The 20172-nt window shown below is 35.9% G+C and overlaps 2 protein-coding genes across 3 annotated transcripts in view; one reads left to right on the top strand and one right to left on the bottom strand.

The window, feature by feature from the left end:
* Positions 1-11160, bottom strand: part of LOC150104576 (F-box only protein 7-like) — a 429110-nt gene extending 417950 nt beyond the window's left edge. Inside the window, exon 1 of one of the 2 annotated variants that reach the window (XM_090395788.1) lies at positions 11063-11160. The gene's annotated coding sequence lies outside the window, so the exon portion shown is untranslated. Of the gene's footprint in view, positions 1-10591; positions 10746-11062 lie in introns of those variants that run through there. The other variant, XM_090395787.1, reaches the window with a different exon arrangement.
* LOC150104575 (uncharacterized) lies at positions 1667-17615 on the top strand. Its single transcript, XM_090395583.1, has 2 exons — positions 1667-1735; positions 17226-17615. The coding sequence occupies exons 1-2, from the start codon at positions 1667-1669 to the stop codon at positions 17613-17615; spliced, it is 459 nt and encodes a 152-aa protein (XP_090251709.1).
* The last annotated feature ends 2557 nt before the right edge of the window (positions 17616-20172 follow it).

Raw genomic sequence — 20172 nt, 5'->3', positions numbered from 1 at the left:
TGATGTAAGACCTCCTTTTGCTGCGATGACTAAAGCAATCCTACAGGACATACTTTCCATCAGCATACAATAATGATCAATAGGAATTTTGGACCATTCTTCTTATAGGCATGTAATGAAGTCCTGGAATGTTATGGGACAGACATCCCTTCACCTTATCCGATGCTTCAGTTCATCCCACAGATGTTCAGTAGGGTTGAGATCAGAGACAGCATGAAGGCCAATCAAGTGTGATGATGTTCATGTCTACAAAACATGCTGTTACAGCAGCAGCCTTATGACACAGTGCATTGTCTTGCTGAAAGATATGATGGTCAGTTCCGTAGAAATGCCAGAAAGTAAGAAGCATACCTCTCAGATTAATGTTCAAGGCACCACAAACGGAGGACCACTGCCAAACTAGGAAAAAACAGGACCACACCATCACATTGCCACCTCTGAATTTCATAGTTAGATTTACACACTCTGGTTAGAAACATTCACCAGGCATCAACCACACCCATTCACACCTACTCAGCAGAGGATGTGGCATGATTCGTTGCTCCATAACACAGCTTTCCAAGCTATCTCCATCCCATTGTACATGCTCTTTTCACTACTCAGGATGATGCTACATGTTGGTTGGTAATGTGGGGCTTGATGACTGCAGTCCTACCTTGGAAACCCGTGTTGTGAGCCTCGGTAAGCTCATTTGGGCAACTAGACCAGCAATTTAATTGAAGTATTTAACAAATAATTCATCAAGGTATTTCATTCTCTGAACAATATCATTTTTATGCATAGCATAAATGAGGATGGAATGTCAGCATAATGGATACTAACAGATGATAGAGAGAAGTATCTCCCAGAGGGATATCCCCGGGAGATACTGGGATAGGAGTGTTGGTAGCTTGCTCCATCTTTGCTACAAGTTGCCTGTTGTACTACTTACCCAGGTAAGATAGTACAACACTATATTCAGTCCTGAAGATATTTTCAGGTGCAAACTTTGTTTGCTCTCACTGGGATAAAGGATTAAACTAAATTTATTATAGTCTAACCTAGTGAAAAATAAACTTTCAATAAATGAGATGTTTAAAGGAAAAAAAAAACTCATTTGAAATGCGTATGAAAATGAGGCCAAAAATTTGCTTGCCACTTGTCTATGTTTACTCATCAGTGGAAAGTGGGTGAGTGGATTTCTGGAACCCTGTATGTATATTTATATATATTTATCCCACACATGAAAGGCAGAAGAGCCTAAAGCAAATAGATGCTGTGTGAGGGCTGTTGATATTCTTCTTAAACTGTTGAAGATTATAGTCTTTTGGAAATGCTACATGAGGGGGACTGTTTCTCAGAATCGAGACAGAATGAATGAAAGATAACTAGGAGCAGCAGGTTCAGTGAGTATGCAGTTCGGCTATAAAAGGATGTTGAACAGCTGTAGCACAAGTTCCTGTAGATTTAGCAGAAATAGGAGGCATAATGGATACTAACAGATGATAGAGAGAACAAATGTTAGTTCAGGAGTGAGCACAATTAGTGGAATTTCACCAGGACCCGCTGCATTTGTAATATCTAAATTAATCAAAGATTCTTCAGATGTCTTTTCCTGGAAGAAGGTCATGGGAGGAATCGGATGCAAGGTCTAGGCAAGGAAAGAAGCAATTTGCCATGATCATCTATGCAGGAGTTGGAAGAAAATAATGAAGCCAAAACATCAGCTTTGTTTTTAGGTGATGTTACCATTAGGGTGAGATTGAGGAGGAAACACAGATGGACAAAAGTTGTGCTTGACAGCTTTGGCAAGGGAACAGAAGGCATGACTGCCAGTAGCACAAGCAGTGAGTTTTCTACAATTATCCCTGTTGAATTTAGACTTTGCCATTTTAATGATGGTTTTACAATTGTGGCCAACTGAGTAGGTTGTGAAGGAATCTGGTGTTTTGGTCTCAAGCCAGCCACTTGCAAAAGGCTGTCTGGTTTTCTTAGACAGCCCTGGCACTTTTTGGAGAACTATGGTTTAGATATGGGTTGAGGAATTTTTTTGCTCAAGTTGTTACATCTCTTCTTCCCAGCTGCTCTCTGTACAAATGTCAAATCCACCCAAACAAAATTCTTGATGCAGTTCAAAAGAGAGCAGTTCTGTTAATTGATAACCCCCCCCTCTCTGACATACTTTCTTCAGAAACAGTCTCATAAATGATCAGTATTTGAAATGCAGCTCTTCTACAGATATTTCCATGGATACTGGTCAACAGAAGTAGCATTCATTAAGCCTTGCTCCTCCCCACCTCCATTTCTACTCAACCTATAGGCACACAAGCAGCAATAATTTCTGTGACTCACTTGGAGCAGGTATTGGGATCAGAAAATCTGAAGTAGTAGTGTGATCATGGATATTGGGAGAAGGATTATCAGGTATTCAAGGTGGTAGAGGTACAATTTGTATCAGATTACTGCTTATTCAAATACTTCTGCATCTCTTACAGCTTGGTCAGTGGAATTTGAAAATGGAAGCCAGGTGGGGTTGACGAGTGAAGTAATCTTCCTAGTTTGATCAACTAGGAAGAAAACTTTACTGTCTGGGCAGTTGGATTGCAGAAAATATAGCTTTGAGGATGAGAAGTTGAAGAGATTGGAGCAGTTTTCAGATAAATATTACTGAATGGAGCAAGGATACCTTAAGCGAGAGAAAACAAAAACATAAGATTCTAGATGTGGTCTTTGACAAGAAATATCATATCTTATAATATCATATGAAATGACACAGAATTAAATAATACTGTGTCATTTCAGTATTATATAATGCTGCATCATTTCATTATCTAATTAAATTTACCGTATTTTTCGCCTTATATAAGATGTGCTTCTTTGTACCTAAAATTAATCCAAAAATTAGGATTCATCCTATAAGCCGAATGCATCTTATAAACCTAGTGCATCTTACAGTGTGTCTTATACACTAATGTATTTTTTATGTATGCACAGTTATGGTGCGTCATCGCTTGTCAGTAATGCATGATCAGTTTGAATAGTTACACGGTTCTTAATAGCTATGCGTTTAAACAATTATCAATACGTTACTACATTTAATTTTTTTATATAACAAATGGATTTTACGAAGCACAGACATATCTGTACAACTGTGTTTAAGCATAGTGTGACTGGGTAAGCAAAAAAGAATGGCAATAGGGCAACAGAGTGGCATTTTGCCTACAGAAAAAAAAATGGTATGAACTTGGTAGAAACAAGAGCAGCAATTAATAGAAGTAAATTCTAAAAAGCACAATCTCGGCAGAAAACCAGCAACATGGCCAGAAATTGAAAATGAATTAAAAACTTGCATAACGGATCAAAGAAGATCAGGTTGCTGCATTACAAAAATGATTATTCAATGAGCAAAATTATTGGCTTATCATAAATATCATCAATTTTACAGGACTCTCATCATGGTGCTTTAGATTTATGAAGAGAAATGATTTATGCATGCATGCAAAAATTAAAATATCACAAAAAAATGCCAACAAATTTGAAAATAAAATTATTGAGTTTCACGGATTCATCATAAATGCTATTAAACGAGACAATTTTGAACTTTCACAGATAGCTAATATGGATGAAGTGCCTCTGATTTTTGATGTGCCATTGAACAAGACTGTTGACTCAAAAGGTAAAAAATATATGTATTGTTAAAACTTCGGGAAACGAAAAAACTCACTATACTATTGTTTTTTCGTGCTGTGCGGATGGAACAAAACTGCCACCTTTTCTAATTTTTAAAAGAAAAACAATGCCCAAAGAAGTTTACATTCATATTCATCCAAAAGGATGGATGGATGGATGAGAAAGGGATGAAATTATGGATAAAGATGTGTTCCTGGCAGTTTACGTCAGAAACCTGCTTTTTAGTGTGGGATCAGTTTAGATGCTATAAAACCGAAGCTGTTAAGAATGAACTTAGCAAACTGAATAAAAATAGATGTTATTCCAAGACTCATCTCCTTGAATTTATGAGAGGAAAATGGGTCAATTGGATGCAATCTCCGAATTTTGAGGGAACATCTACTGGTAGGAGAAAGAAGGCCACAATTTCACAGGTGCCCAAATGGGTAAAGAGTTTATGAATGAAGTGAAACCCAAAATTATTATAAAATCTTTACAAAAGAGGATGACTTATTATTTCAAGACAGTGATGACTCAGTTTCTGATGAAGATTCAAATTCAGAAAATTTTGAGAGTGAAGATGAAGGTGAATAAAGATTTGAAAGGAAGATTATTAATGAAATTTATAAAAATTATTTTGTTTATATTGTTATATATATATACATTACATATATTGTTATATGTTAGATTTTTTAAGATTTGATGATTTTTAAGAATTTTTTTATCTAATAAATGGATAATACATATATTAAAATTTTAAATGAAAAAAAATTATATTTATAAGTAAAATTTGATGCATAATTCATGTGTCTTACACTGCAAAGTTTTTTTTTTCAAAAAATTCAACATGGTGATGTGTCCAATACAGCAATGTGCCTTATATGGCAAAAATACAGTGATTTTATTTCTAATCACTTCATTTTAAATTTGAGCCATAATTGTAATCTGGAGATAACTGGAGAGTGGCTAGTGCATGGAATGCATTGCCTGAGTGTGTTGTGAATATAGGCACACTGAATCACTTTAAGCACGGTTGGATGAGCTTATGGAGATCAGATTAATAATAATCTTATTTTATTATAACCACCTTGATGGCATCAAGCACATGGCTCAGCTCTGTAAATAGGATTAACATTCTTTAATGTAGCTTCACCTTGTGATTATGCCAATGCAGTGATGATGACCAGTTAGTTTCTGTTTGAAATATTTGCAGTAATAAAATTACTATATTCTTGTGAATACATGTGTATAATAAAAGATAAATTACAGTGTACCCTTCACTACATTCAGAGACATCTTTCCTTTTATAAAATTTTAAACATCAAAAGAAAATTTTCTTTTCATTTTTTATTTCTTTCTATTAACAGAACTCTAACATGAGTTATATATTCAGTCAACTCTCACTATATCAAACCCATATAAACTAGAGAAAATTTTTCTAAGCCTTTTTTAGACCAGTTCCCGAGTTAGTCGATCTCTAGCATGGGCAAGCGTATTTTTTCTCCTGGAAAATCAGATTTTTCGTTCCTGTAAAGTCAAGAAAATCGACCGTAGAACCCACATTATTCCAGACATTAAATATATTGTGTTAGAGACAATAAGATGGCAGCACTTCTTGAGTCATCTCTCTCTCTCTTCACTGTATGCCACTTAATTAGCGATAGCCTTGGGCCAGCTATCTCTGATTGGATACCAGTGGAGATTGAACTGCCCACTCAGTCTCCAAAAGTTAGATAGGGCTAAAATGGCCTCACCCTATACAGGAATAAAAAGGCATTAGCTGGTTTTTTTTTTTATACTCTGAATCCATCCAAATGCAAAAACCATCTGCCTTATAAAAGTGCTTCTTTCCTAAACTTGCTACATATATCCACAAACTCCACACCAATCCTCCTGCATAATCTGCTAACTGACACAGTTCCAATCATAGTTCTTTGTCTCAGCTGCCTCCATAAGACCATTGCAGCAGGCTCTCAACTTGTCCTTTCTCGATCTTCTAATTTGCTTGTAAAAACAACTTTCATATCTTCTTGCATACCACAATTTTCTCCTGCTAGATCATTAGCACCAACCAAAGATAATCACCTATTTCACCTACCCTCTCTGCATCAATCCAGCATCACTAAAATCCTTAATCTTAGCTCCAGAGGAATATGATTTCATCACACTCTCCTCCTCCTTCTATCATGGAATCACCATACAAAATTTCATCCTTATTCTCTCCTTTCACTCCTCTTCCATGCTCTGCTCGCTTTCATCCCCTCATATCTTCACCTTCTTTTGCTTCTGTTGTACCACAAAGGCAAAAGAAGCCAACTATTCAATCTCGCATTTTGCTTTCTGGAGAGCTCAATGTAAGAATTTGAATACTAGCTGCGAAATGTAGGCTTTGCAGAGTGCGGACGGAGTGTGGTTAGATGATAATAAAGGAGAGAATGTGTGTAGAAAATGTAGGGAGAATGAGAAATTGAAGAGTATTTCGGATCGTGACTGTGATATTTTTGTCAAACTTCAGAATGAAGAAAATAGGGATATGACAAGAAACGGTGAGGTTGTACCAGAGAATTGTAAGAGTGTGAATGTAGAAAGTGTGAATGATAGTATTAATGGTTTTACTGAGAATAAAAAAGATGAGATAGATGCAATGAGTAAGATCGCATTGTTGAATGGTTGCGATACAAAGGGCAAAACAGCAGCTAGAGTGTATGAGCAAAAGTCGACTGAATGAACCAGCCAATAATAAAAAGTATGACAGAAAAAATAGACGTATGAGTGTGAACACGAACAAAATGAAGGATAGAGTGCTGTATGGAGACTCCTTCGTACGAGGTGTGATAGTAGAGGATCTGATAAAATCATACCAACCTAGTGCGACCATAAAGGATGTAACTGAGTCTATTAGAGAGCAAAAGGAAAGGGTGAAAGAAATGATTGTTGTGGCAGGTACGAATGATTTGAAAGGAGACAAAATGGAAATGATAGAAGACCTGAATGAATTGTTTGAGGTAGCAAAAGAAAAGAGTGAGAGAGTTAGAATGATTAGTCTTTTGCCACGGTATGACAGTGAAATGTTTAAAAGGAGGGCCATAATTGCGAATGACTTTATGCATGGGCTATGTATGACGAGTGGTATGGAATTTGTGGACGTGTGGAGTGAGTTCGATGGGCGAAAGGATCTATATAAGATGGATGGCTTGCATTTGAATGGTTATGGTGTAAAAAGACTTGAGAAAGTGTTGCTGAATGTGGTGGATGTGCAGATTCAGGGAAACTACATTTATTAAGAGGGGGGGGAGTAGATATACAGTCCTTAGGGAGGCAGTTGAATGTAAGAATGAATATAATATGCCCGAGCAAATAAGGACAACAAATCAGAGTGGGATAGTTAATATAAGGCATCAACGTAGGGTTGGGGCTAATGGGGGTCTTAAATTCATGTACACTAATGCTAGGAGTATTAGGAACAAGAAGGAAGAGTTTTTGGCCATGGTTGGCACTTCCAAACCACAGGTTATTGGCATTAGTGAAACATGGCTGACTGTAGATGATATTGAATGTGATGGGTATAGTGTGTTCAGGAATGACAGGGAGAATAAAATGGGGGGGAGGAGTATTGCTGATGAGCTGCAGCCAAGGAGAATAGAAGTTGAATTGCAGGATAGAGAAAAGAGCACATTTGAGGCCATTTGGTGTGAGATTGTGGCTAGCAGAACTAAATATACAATTGGGTGCTGCTATAGACCAGGTGATGGGAAAGATGGTGGTGACAGTATGCACAAGCAAATAGAAGAAATGAGTGGAAGGAGGGTGATTATTATGGGAGATTTCAACTATGGTCGTATTGATTGGGGTGAGAAGAGGACACACGGGAGGAAGGAATTGGATTTTATGCGGTTATTAAGGGATAACTATCTGCAACAGCATGTAATGGAAAATACTAGGGGTCAGAGAGTGCTTGACCTAGTAATTACATCTGAGGATTTGGCTGTAACAAATATGACCAAATTGCCACCAATTGGTGAGAGTGATCATAGGGTCTTGACTTGGGAGGTGGCTAAAGGTGTAGAATTTTCAATTAAGACAGGGTACATGTGGAATTATCGGGCTGGAAAGTATGACAAGCTTAGGAGTTTGATTGGTTCAGTGCCATGGCATGTACAACTGCAAGGACTAAAAGTCGATAGAGCATGGGAGGTAGTTAAGAAGTGTTTGCATGAAGCAATGGCTGACTGTATAACTAGAGTCCGAATAATAAATCAAGTAGGGGTTAAATGGATGAATAACACCATTAAGCTTGAGCTGCAAAAAAAGAAACAGCTATGGAGGGAATTTAAGGAGAAAGGTGACCGGCAGGCACATGAACAGTATAAAGCACAGGCCAGAAGTGTAACGAGTGTGGTAAGAAAAGCAAAAAAGGATTACAAAAGAACATTGGCCATGCAGGCTAAAGAGAATCCTAAACAGTTTTTTAGATAAGTAGCAAGTAAAAGGAAAAATGTACATGGCAGAATTATTTTAAAGAATGCCGATGGTAGGGAGGTAACTGAATCAGTTGATATAGGTGAGTTACTGAGTGAGCACTTTGCAAGAATATATCATCCAGGTGGTGACATTTGCAGAAACGAATGTACCAGTAGAGCATACGGGAATTGTGGTGAATGAAGTGGAGGTGAGTAGTCTATTGCATAACCTCAATGTCAATACATCTGTGGAATTGGATGGTATACCAGCTCGTGTTGTACGAGAAGCAGCTAAAGAATTGTCAGTACCCTTGACCATTTTGTTTAATATGAGTCTCGGGTCTGGGTTAGTCCCGAAGGAGTGAAAAGAGGGGAAAATAGTTCCACTGCATAAAGGTGGTTCCAAGACTGCTGTTGCAAATTACCGACCGATTAGCATATCAGGAATCATTGTCAAGGTCTTAGAGAAATTAGTCAACAAAAGAATACAGGATTGGATAGATGAAAATGGGATATTGTTTGGGGGAGAACATGGTTTTGTGAAGGGTAGATCATGCCTCATTAACTTGCTCACATTTTATAACACAGTGACGGCTGAACTGGCTAGGGGAAATGAGTTTACAGTAATACTATTGGAACTTACCAAGGCTTTTGATAGGATACGACATAGAACCCTAATCAGTAAACTGGAGCAGATGGGGATAGATATACGGTTGGTGAGATGGACAGGAGGGTGGTTGAAGGAGAGATACCAGAGAGTGGTTTATTCAGGAGTGGAGTCTAAAAGACGGCTTGTGACTAGTGAAGTGTCACAGGGCTCTGTTCTTGTACCACTGCTTTTCAATTTGTTCATCAATGATATAGGAAAGGATTTGAGAGGAAGTGTTCACTTGTTTGCTGATGATGCAAAGTTGGGTAGAGCAATTATGAGTGCACAGGATGTCAAAATTTTACAGGATGGTTTAGATAGTTTGGAGGACTGGGCTAGGAAAAATGGATGTCAATTTAATGTGCCAAAGTGTAAGGTTATGCACTTTGGGGTGAAAAGAATAGCAGCAGTATATTGCATTGGCGGAAGAGTACTCCAGGAGATTGATGAGGCCAGGGATTTGGGAGTGTTGGTGGATAGGGAAATGAAGTTTAGGGGGCACATTGCAAAAGTGACTAAAACAGCTCACCAAATCACTTGGCTTCTGAAAAATACTTTAACATGCAGAAACAAACAAGTTGTTGTTCCTCTGTATCGAGCCTTGATAAGACCCCATCTGGACTACTGTGCCCAGTTATGGGCACCGTAGTCCAAACTTTGTGCAAACTTTGTTTACACTTGGATAAAGGATAAAACCAAGAATATAATTTCTTGGCATCTTTTACACATTACCAGAAAATGTTTTCAATAAGGCATTGAGAAGGGATGATATATCACCACATATTATTAAACAATATGAAAAATAGTTAGCAATTTCACTAAGTCAGTTTTTAACAAAACTCTGGTAGTGGGTGCAATTCCAAAGTGGAAAAAAAAAAAAAAAGAATAGTACTACTCTGCAGCAAGGTTCTATGACAAATGTTTTCAATTACAGACCAGTCTACGTATCTACAGTTGTATTCAAGGTATTGGAAAGGTTAGTTAGGAGTAAAATACAGGATTCAGTTGATGGGCATAGGATTCTTTATGATGATCAGCATGGGTTCGCAAAATTCAGGTCTTGATTTAGAAATTTACTTGCATTTTATGATAAGGGAACAATTTTATAAGGTATTCTTGGAGCCAGATTCACAGATTTACAACAGAGATCATCCCTGGAAGTTGTTTAAGAGTATGGTGACAAAGAATGTGAGTAATAAATTTTTTACATAAAAAAAACTAAAAGTGAATGGAACACATTACCAGAACATGTTGTGAATGCAGGGAGAATTAAAGTTTTTAAGGTTCAATGTGGAAAAAATGTTCTCAGTTGAATGAATTTCATGATGAGTGGGCTCCATGCAGAATGTGATAATAATGTTGCAAGTTAGCTTCATTTAAATTTGTTACTTTATACACACTACTGTTTTCTACATATGGCTAAAAATAAATAAATCTTTCTCTACTTATCTAAAGCAAGTGAGAATTTTTAGTTGACATGAAAAAATAAATTACAGTGTAATCATCAGTTTTATTTCAATACTGCCAATTCCAACATCTATCATCACGTTATTTACTTATTGCACTTACTGGGGCATGTCAGTTATTATAAATGCCTTTTCTTTTTACATTATCCGTGCATACATCACAACAAAATGTTTTCAATTACATACGATGTATTCCTTCAATATTATTATTGCTAATATTATTATGGTAATGATATTTGTTTAGTTTTTTTTTAATTTTTTTTCGTATTGAAGAAGCGATTTATTTATGCACCAATACTACTGTGTTATATTTTATGAACTACTAATGAAAGCATAATATCTATTCAACTTGTGTCCATGGACCATACCTAAAATAAAGTGTTATGGAAGAAATCAACACAGCTTTATTCAGTTCATTAGCTATAAACAACGAGGAACCCTGTCACTGCGTACCGAAAACATGTCAGCCTTCCTACCTAAACTGAAAAAAACCGCTACAATCTTCCTCTCATTTTATGCATAGTTATTTAAGAGTCAGACTATTGACAATTATCAATAAGAATGACATTTTCAAGTTTAAAATTCGCTCCCTATGAAAAATAAAAGGAATTAGCGGTTTATATTTAATTTGTAATTTAACTTGATTTCTTGTAAGTTGTTGATAAGAAGGGAAAAAAAAATTAGGATATGTACAAAAGCGTCGTCATTTGCAAAGGGAATCATTCCTATGAAGTGGAAAGACGGTACATAGTCCTATTGTAGAATAACTGATTTTCAGTACTGAATTAACTGCAGTTTCATAATTTTATCTATTCATCACAAATTATTTTTATTATTACCAATAACTCCATGGAGGCCTTAGACTCATCGAAGGGATTGGGGTATATATCGAGAGGGATATATTCACTAGTGGCCAAAATTGTAGAAACCTTTTGGAAAAAGTGTATTTCTGAGGTTTGATGGCTAATAACACCACTTTTTTTTTTGGAGTAATACCATAAAATTATATATCAATGGAAAGATAATTTAATCAAGAATGTAATGCAATAGCTTTTATGAAGGATTTCGTATTAGAACAGCAGTTATAAAGAAGAAAAGTGAAACACATAGAAAAAATGAGATATATACAAAAATTCTGACAATGTGAGTTAATACTTAGGTAACCTTAAGCGTTAATTACGGGTCTTACAACGCCTTCCCATGGAGTGAACCAAGTTTTTTAGTTCTGCAGCTGTTATAATGTGAAACCAAGATTGAATTACTGCTTCTAGTAATTGAGTTTTATTGGTGGGTTGCTCCTGACTAACAAGTTTCTTTAGTCGGCTCCATAGATTTTCGATTGGATTAAGGTCTGGGCTATTCTCGTGCCATCAGTGGAATATGATTATCTTGAAACCATATTTTGCACACAGCAGCAACATGACATGGACTTATCCTGTTGAAATATAAATGCTTCATTATCTTGGAAAAAATCATGTGCAGAAGGCTTCAGTTTGGGCTCAAGTATTTCATTTATGAATTTTGGGACATTTATATTACATCAAAAGGTGTCATACAACCCCAGATCATAAACTAAGTGGGTGTTACACGGTGGGTATAATGCAATCAGGATGCAAATCTTCTCCTTACGTATTTTATGCCATCACTACCAAACAGAAAGATTTTGGTCTCATCACTCCAAATAACACTGTCCCATTGTTCCGCTGTCCAGTTAACATGGGTTTTAGACCAGCTTGATCTTTTCAACCTTTGTTTGTGAGATAAAAATGGCTTTTTTTCGTGGATTTCTAGCATTTAGACCAAATTCCTGCTGTCTGCACCGAATAGTCCAGGGGCGTGACGGCCATATGTGCAATGTGTGCGATGCATACAGGTGCTAGGAGAGTAAAGGCACAAACAGAAGAAAATACTTTAAATAAAACGTTTTTTATGTGATTTTTATTGCAGGAGGGGATAGGGGTACGAACTAAAGTTTTGCTGTGTAGCTCAGTGGATGTGGCGTTTGCCAACCACGGCGCTTGACCGCACGAAGGAACACTTGGTTTCGAGTCTACTCGGCGACTAGAAGAAATTTTTCTAAGCCTTTTTTCGACCGGTTCCCGAGTTAGTCGATGTCTGGCACGGGCAAGCAGATTTTTCCTCCCCGAAACTCGGGTTTTTCGTCCTGTACACTCAAGAAAATCGACCGTAGAACCCACATTATTTCAGACATTAAATATATTGTGTTAGGGTTAGGGACCACGAGATGGCGGCACATTTGAGCCGTCTCTCTTCACTGAGTACCGCTTAATTAGTGATAGCCTTGGGCCATCTATCTCTGATTGATACCAGTGGAGATTGAACCACCCACTCAGTCTCCAAAAGTTAGATAGGGCTAAATGGCCTCGCCTACTCCCCGTATACGGGAATAAAAAGGCGTTAGCTGATTTTTTTTTACTAAAGTTTGCACACAGGCGTCAGACACTACTGCCATGCCCCTGGAACAGTCCTTGCACCCAACTTCACATTGTATTGTGCCATTTCATCTTGTATACACCCAGATGGTTTTTTTCTGTCACATAGGCACCGTCTCTCAATTCTTCTATCATCACTTGCTATTGTGCACCTTTTCCTGCCTTTACTAGTCAGGTTTTGACTGAGTCTCCTTATACCTCATCTTCAAAAATTTAAAAATGTCACCTTTGGTTAAGTTTCCACCAATTTTTCTTCTAATTTATTAATAACTGTAGCTTGTTCACTTAATAGTACTATTTTACATCGCTTTCTGGGTGACCAGTCAACTATTTGTGCCATTTGTTTAATTTTATTATGTTTTGCAAGCTCACTAAATGAAAGAATACAAAAAAAGCAACCAACTTGATAGCAATCGCATTACACACTGAGAAATGTCCTCCTCTCAGCTCCAATGGATAGCATCGGAGATGAATCCTCTGGTGACCTTATTGGCTCATTGCCAAAACAAGATGACACCTCATTGGCTCTCTAAACACTTATGCTCATTGCTAATTCAAATGAAGGAAAGCTACTTCATATCAATCTAAGCAAGTTGTGCTTCTTTTTTCTGGTTATTTGGCTACACCTTTTCATAGAATACAGATAATTGAACAAACTTTTTTGTACTACATTCTTGATTAAATTATCTTTCCATTGATATATAATTTTATGGTATTACACAAAAAAGTGGTTATGAGCCATCAAAAATACAGTTTTTCAAAAAGGTTTTCATAATTTTGGCCACTAGTGTATATCTTCTTCTTCTTTAGTATTCTGCAATTGGGCAGTTTCTTCTTTCAATAGCAGAAACTTTCCTTCCACTCTCTTCTGTTCTGAGCCTTCTATTTCAAGGTTGTGTACCTGCCTCCATTCAGAATGTTATCTAGCATTGTTTTCCTTACGCTTCCTCGGGACATTTTCCATTTATTCTTCCTTGGATGGCATCTCTCTGATGATTCCATTCCATCTCAGAATATGTCCGATCTAGATTCCCTTGCTTCTTTTTATCCTCCTTAACAGAGTTCTTTCTTCTTCTACTCTTTTTAAAACCTCTTCATTAGTTATTTTATCTGTCCATTTGATTTGTTCCATCCTTCTTCAAATCCACATCTCAAAGCTTTCCAAAATCTTAATTTCTTCTTTCTTCAATGTCCAAGTTTCAGATGCATAGATGGCAACACTCCACATAACATTTTATTAGTCTATTAGTATTTTCTTTAGGTTTCTTTCCATTTTACTTCTGAATAAGTTCCATTTTCTATTAAAGGCAACTCTTCCCATCGCTATTCTTACTTTTATGTCACTATTACATTTTCCATCACTGCTAATCATACTTCTTAGATATTTAAATGTCTTTACTTGATTCAATTTTTCCCCATTTATTGTGATATCCATATTTGCCTCTTTCCTTGCTATTTTCATCACCTTTGTTTTTCTGGTTTTAATTTTCATTCCATAAATAATACAGGATTCCCGTAATCTGTTCAACAGATGTTGTAGTCCTGTTTCAGTGTTTGATAGTAATGCCTTGACACCAGCATATGTTATTGCAAATATCTGTCTACCTCCAAACTTTATTCCTTTTTCTGAATTCTCCATTGATTCTTTTAACATTGCTTTGGAATACATGTTGAACAAAATTGGTGACAGAGAACACACCTGGTTCTGTTGTACCATATATGTCTCTCACCATGGCAGATTGTCCCATAACAGTGAGATAATTAGCCTTCTGGCTTTCCAATCTATACCAATGTTTTCCATTACTTCCACCATCTTATCCTATTTTACACAGTCTTTCTCAAAATCTACATAACAGATGTTCTTTATTCACTTGTAGACTTCTTTCACTTACTATTCTTAACAGTCCAATCGCATCGAAGAAATTCTTCCACTTTAGATGCAATTCTTTGTGCTAAAATTCTCATAAGTATTTTTGATGTATGGGAAAAGAGGCGGATTGTTCTAAAATCCTTGCAGTTCACTGCATTACTTTTCTTTGGTATAAGGTATAAATATTAAGGTCATAAAGTCTTTTGGTAGTTCTCCTTTGTTAAAAATTAAATTTATCATTTTGGTTATTTTTTCAGTTCCTTTCTTCTGAAGTTGTTTCAGGAATTCTGCAGGTATTTCATCTATTCCTTCTGCCTTTCCACATTTTAGTTCTTTAATGGCCATTTCTACTTCTGTCTTTAATATCTCTGGGCCTAGATAGATCATTTTCATTTTTCTTTATATCTTCTAATGGAAACTCATTTGGTCTATTTTCCTTGTCATATAGATCTTCAATGTATTCCTTCCATCTCATTAGGATTTTATTTTCTTCAGTTATGATTTCTCCATTGTTATTTTCTATGCTTCTAGCTCGAATTCCATTTGTCTTGTGATTCATGCTTCTTGCGTTTTCATATAAAAGATCATACCTTCCCACTCTCTGATAATTTTCCATATATATATATACAGTATATATATATATATATATATATATATATATATATATATATATATATATATATATATATATATATATATATATATATATATATTTTTAAAAGAATTGAATGATATAAACCGAGTGTAAAGGAAAAAGGTTTAATGGTATTATAAGATTAGTTTCGACTTTTTACAGCCATCTTCAGGTATTTTAATAAAAGAAAAGAAAAAAAACAATAAACATTGAAGATAAAAAAACTGTGAACCGCACAGGAAAGTCACTATACATATTTAACGTGAAAACGTTGTAGTTAACGTATTCAAACTGTTCCTTCGTTGGCCACATTGTTGGGTGAGTGCATGCGTATAGCATCTCGTGAGTACCTGTTATTTGATCATAGCAGAATGACAGTCTGGGAGGTTGTAGCTTAAATTATTATTTAAATGTACAGGGTGAGAATGATTTCTCTAGATTCTACAATTTTTCTCTCAAATTCCTCATGGCAACAAAAATTCTTGTTAGATCTATCCCAAAAGGATCTATGGTTATAGTTTTGATCATCAGAATCATCAGAAAAAAGGATATGGCTGGATGAAGCACTGGCACGCGTTCTCTTGTAAGTGATGTCCCTCCTGTGCTCCTCCATACTAAATTCAATAGACTTATCCGTCTGGACAAAGTAAGGAATATCGCAGTCACACCATATCTTGTGTACACCGGAATATTTTAGACTGTGATGGCGAGGCTTTGGACGGCTCACTAGAGAGTGGATCTTAGGAAGCAGAATGAATAAAGTTCTAATGTTATATTTTTTTTTTTGAGAAACTTGGCTAATTTTTGAGAGACGTAGCTTATGTATGGTATGGATATATTGCCTTTAACATTAGTAATTTCTTCAGTATGGCGACTACGAGGATTAAAAAGGTATTTTTAGTCATTTTTTGAGAATACCCAGTCTGTCTGAAAGTAGATCTAAGAACAATTGATTTCTTTATGAAGTTCATCATGGTCATCAAGAAGAGAGCGAGCTCTATGTCCAAAAGTAGAAAAAAATCCAAGTTTCTGAGGAAGGAAATGATGGGACCGACTATGGAGATATCTATTGGGGTGTGTAGGTTTTCTGTACATCGCAATTTTAAGTTTTTCAGGAGAAAGAGTCAGTTTCACGTCCAGAAAAGGCAGGGAACCATTATTTTCAAACTTAACTGTAAATTGGATATTTGTGTGTTGACTATTGAGATGATCAAGGAAATCCAGGAGAGAATCATGTCCATGGCTCCAAATGTGAAAAATGTCATTCACATAATGTTTCCAAATTCTAGGTGCTAAGGAATAGGAAGAGATAGCTTTAACTTAAAACTCTTCGAGATAAATGTTGGCAAGTACAGGAGATAAGGGATTACCCATTACTAGACCATGATAATGTTTTTTTTTGTTTTTCTTTTATTAAAACACCTGAAGAAGGCTGTAAAAAGCAGAATCTAGTCGTGTGATGCCATTAAACCTTTTTTCCTCTAATCTCGGTTTATGTCATTCAATTCTTTAAAAAAATATGTTTAACAACAGAATAAATCAACTTCAGTGCATCTATGGTCTTCATGACGAGGCGTCTCTTAATAATAATAAAAGAAACTTCAACAAAACAATGAAGTAGATAGGGCTGAACATCAACATGTTGGTCGTTCTGAAACGCTGCAAATACCATGCAGTCTTTCCTAAGTTTATATCTTTTAAAGAGAATCTTACTTAGGAACGTGCCAAAAGAATTTATCACAAAGCAAATTTAGACCTTCTTGCTGAAAGAATATTCGACACAAAACGTAATCTCGTTTTTATTGTTTGCCAAAAAAAGTACATTATCTCAAATACTTGAAAAATCTCTAAACAATGAAAGTTGGAATCATCTCTCTCTCTGTAGTATGCATAGTAAGTCTCAAGCAGCCCAGATCAATATAAGAACAAATTAAAACTTAGGAAATTTGAAGCACTAAAAAGAGTACAAAATGATCTGAACTTCTAGAAACCCCACATCAACCATTACAAATTTGTAATTAATAAATCATCTTACATTCTTTCAGATGCAGAAAAAAAGTATCCTCAACAAGGATTTAAATTTTATTCCTTCTCCAAAATCTATCACAAGAGAATCACTCCTCACCAAGATAGAAAAGGCTGCTTCCTTATTCATTTCACAAGATGCAAAACCTTTCCATATTGAATCCATCTTTATCATTAACAGTGCTAAATCACCCACAGATTTTATCTCTTCGACGGAACAACAGGCTCTTCAGAGTTTAAAAAATAACAGAAATATGCTTATCCTTCCAGCAGATAAAGGCAATGCCGCAGTCGTGCTTAACTTTGAAGATTATAAACTTAAGATGCTTAAATTACTACAGAGTGACAGTTACTCGATTCTTGAGCGAGATCCAAATCGTGAGCTTAAAATCGTACCAACAATTTATTAAAAACAACTTCTGAACTGTCTAGAAACATTCGTCTTTCTCTTAGCTCTCTCCATCCGCTCATGCTACGCATATATGGAGTTCCCAAGATCCACAAGGAAAATATCCCACTTCATCCCATTTTTGAAGGAATTCATTCACCAACATAAAACCTTTCGAAATATCTCGCAACATACTTTAAATGTTTTCTGGCAAGTCTTCGTTTTTTATTAACAAAGCTTCTGATTTTGAATCATACATTAAAGATATTGCTGTTCAAAAAATGAAATCATGGCTAGCTTTCACATAGTATCCTTGTTTACAAATGTTCCCACAGACGAAGTCCTTACACTCCTCAAAGATCTAAAAAAAATGTTCACCTTACTTACTCATTGCATCAAGTCTGGATACTTTAGATTTCAGGACACCATCTACAAGCAAAATCCTGGTCTACCAATAGGTAATCCTTTATCTCCTGTACATGCCAATATTTATCTGGAAGATTTTGAAGCTAAAGCTATCTCTTCCTATTCCTTAACACTTAGAATTTGGAAACGATATGTGGACGACATTTCCCTCATTTGGAGCGATGGATATGATTCTCTCCTGGATTTCCTTGAACATCTCAATAGTCAACACCAGAATATATCCAATTCACGGCTGAGTTTGAAACTAATGGTTCCCTGCGTTTCCTGGACGTGAAACTGACCCGTTCTTCTGAAAAACTTAAAATTTCGATGTAAAGCAAATCTACACACTCCATTAGATATTCCATAGTCAGTCCTATCATTTCGCTCTTCAGAAACTTGGAATTATTTCTACTTCGGGACATAGAGATCGCTATCTTCTTGACGATGCAAATGAACTTCATAAGAAATCAATTTTTCTTAGATCTACTTTCAGACTGAATGGTTATTCTCAAAAACTACTAAAAATACCTATTTCAGACCAACGCGCTATTGTTTATAGCGTGCGTGCTTGTGATTTCTCATAAACGCCAGTATTGAACAACTGCAGCAAGGCTATCAGGGATATTAGGACTGAATTAGTGTATGGGATGGAGATGCTACCTTTAAAATTAATAGTTTCCGTAGTACACTGCCTAGGAGGATCCAGAAGAAATTTCTTCATCGTTTTTTCGGAAAATATCCATTTTGTTTAAAGATAAGAGACAGGTGATTAATTTCTTTTTGGAGCTCATCTGGTTCATTTAAAAGAGAGCGTGCCCTGTGTCCTAAGATAGAAATAGTTCCAAACTTTTGAAGTGGAAAGTGATGAGATGATTGACAGTGTAGATATCTATTAGTTCAGTCTCCAATAAATTGGCTAAAGTCCTTAAAAAATACAATATCAGGATGTTTTTCACTACACTTCCTACAATCAGTTCTTTTATGAACCATTCGAAGCCTATTCATCACCTCCTAAAATATCCAGGTGTATACAAATTATGGCGCGATTGTAATGTTCGTTATATTGGATTGGAAAGACTAACAAATCTATTGAACTACGTATAGAAGAACATGAGAGAGAGACATTTCCTATAAAAGATCACATGCATCTTCACTATCCAGTCATGTTCTTTTCTCAAACAATCCTCATGATGATATCCAAAGTCACTGAGTTTGCTGGTATTAATCCGAAAACATTTTTCGCTGCTGTGATGAGTATGAAAGGAAAATTGTGGAATCCAGAGAAATCCTCCTTAATCCTGAACAGCAATTAATCCTGAATTAATCCTTATTAATCCTGGGTAATCCTTAATCCTGAACATTTGAACAGCAATTTAAGTTACAACATCCCTGGTAGCCATGCTGTAGTGGTTCAATACTGCCATTCACAAGAAATTACAAGCACGCACGCTATAAACAATGGCGCTTGGATAGAACAACTTAAGAAGTACAACTTTTTCGTCAATTGTGTATCGCATTTTTGCCTGTAATTCTCAGTTTTTTTGTAACTTCAATTTTTATTATTGCGTTCTACCTCTAGTGGATACTTGGTGAAGGCTGTAAAAGGCTGAAACTAGTTGTATCATTCTCATTAAAACTTAATATTTTATCTTGGTTTAAAGTCATTAAATATCTATTTTTAAAATGTACCGTAACAACCGAGTAGAAGCTTAGGAATACATAAAACCTTTTTACTTAAATCTTGGTTCTATTCATTCAATTAAAAAAAAAAAAAAAAATATATATATATATATATATATATGTTAAGAATACCAAGCAATTTTTAAGACCTGGTTTTACTCCATTTCCCAAGTAAGCAAACAGACAAATAAGTCAAGTTTGCGCGTGCAAGTGATGCAAGTCTAGCTGACCCTACAGGTAGTGCAGGACCATGGCAACTCGTGGTGGACGTGGAACAAGCTCCGATCACTAATCTTAATATTTTCCCTTAATGCCAAAACACATCTCCAATAAGGGGATGTATGATGTTTTGTATTAAAGGCAAGGGAAATGGAGTAAAACCAGGTCTTAAAAATTGCTTGGTATTCTTAACATTTATTATACCCAAGGTAAAATACTTTCTACATTTATATCTCCTCCAGAGATTTTTATTTAATAAGGTTAAAACACCT

Source organism: Typopeltis vanoorti, chromosome 7 (assembly GCF_054136105.1).
Source record: "Typopeltis vanoorti isolate ZY-2024b chromosome 7, IOZ_Tvanoo_1.0, whole genome shotgun sequence".
Classification (NCBI taxonomy): Eukaryota; Metazoa; Arthropoda; class Arachnida; order Uropygi; family Thelyphonidae; genus Typopeltis; species Typopeltis vanoorti.
This window is presented reverse-complemented; position numbering and strand designations above follow the sequence as displayed.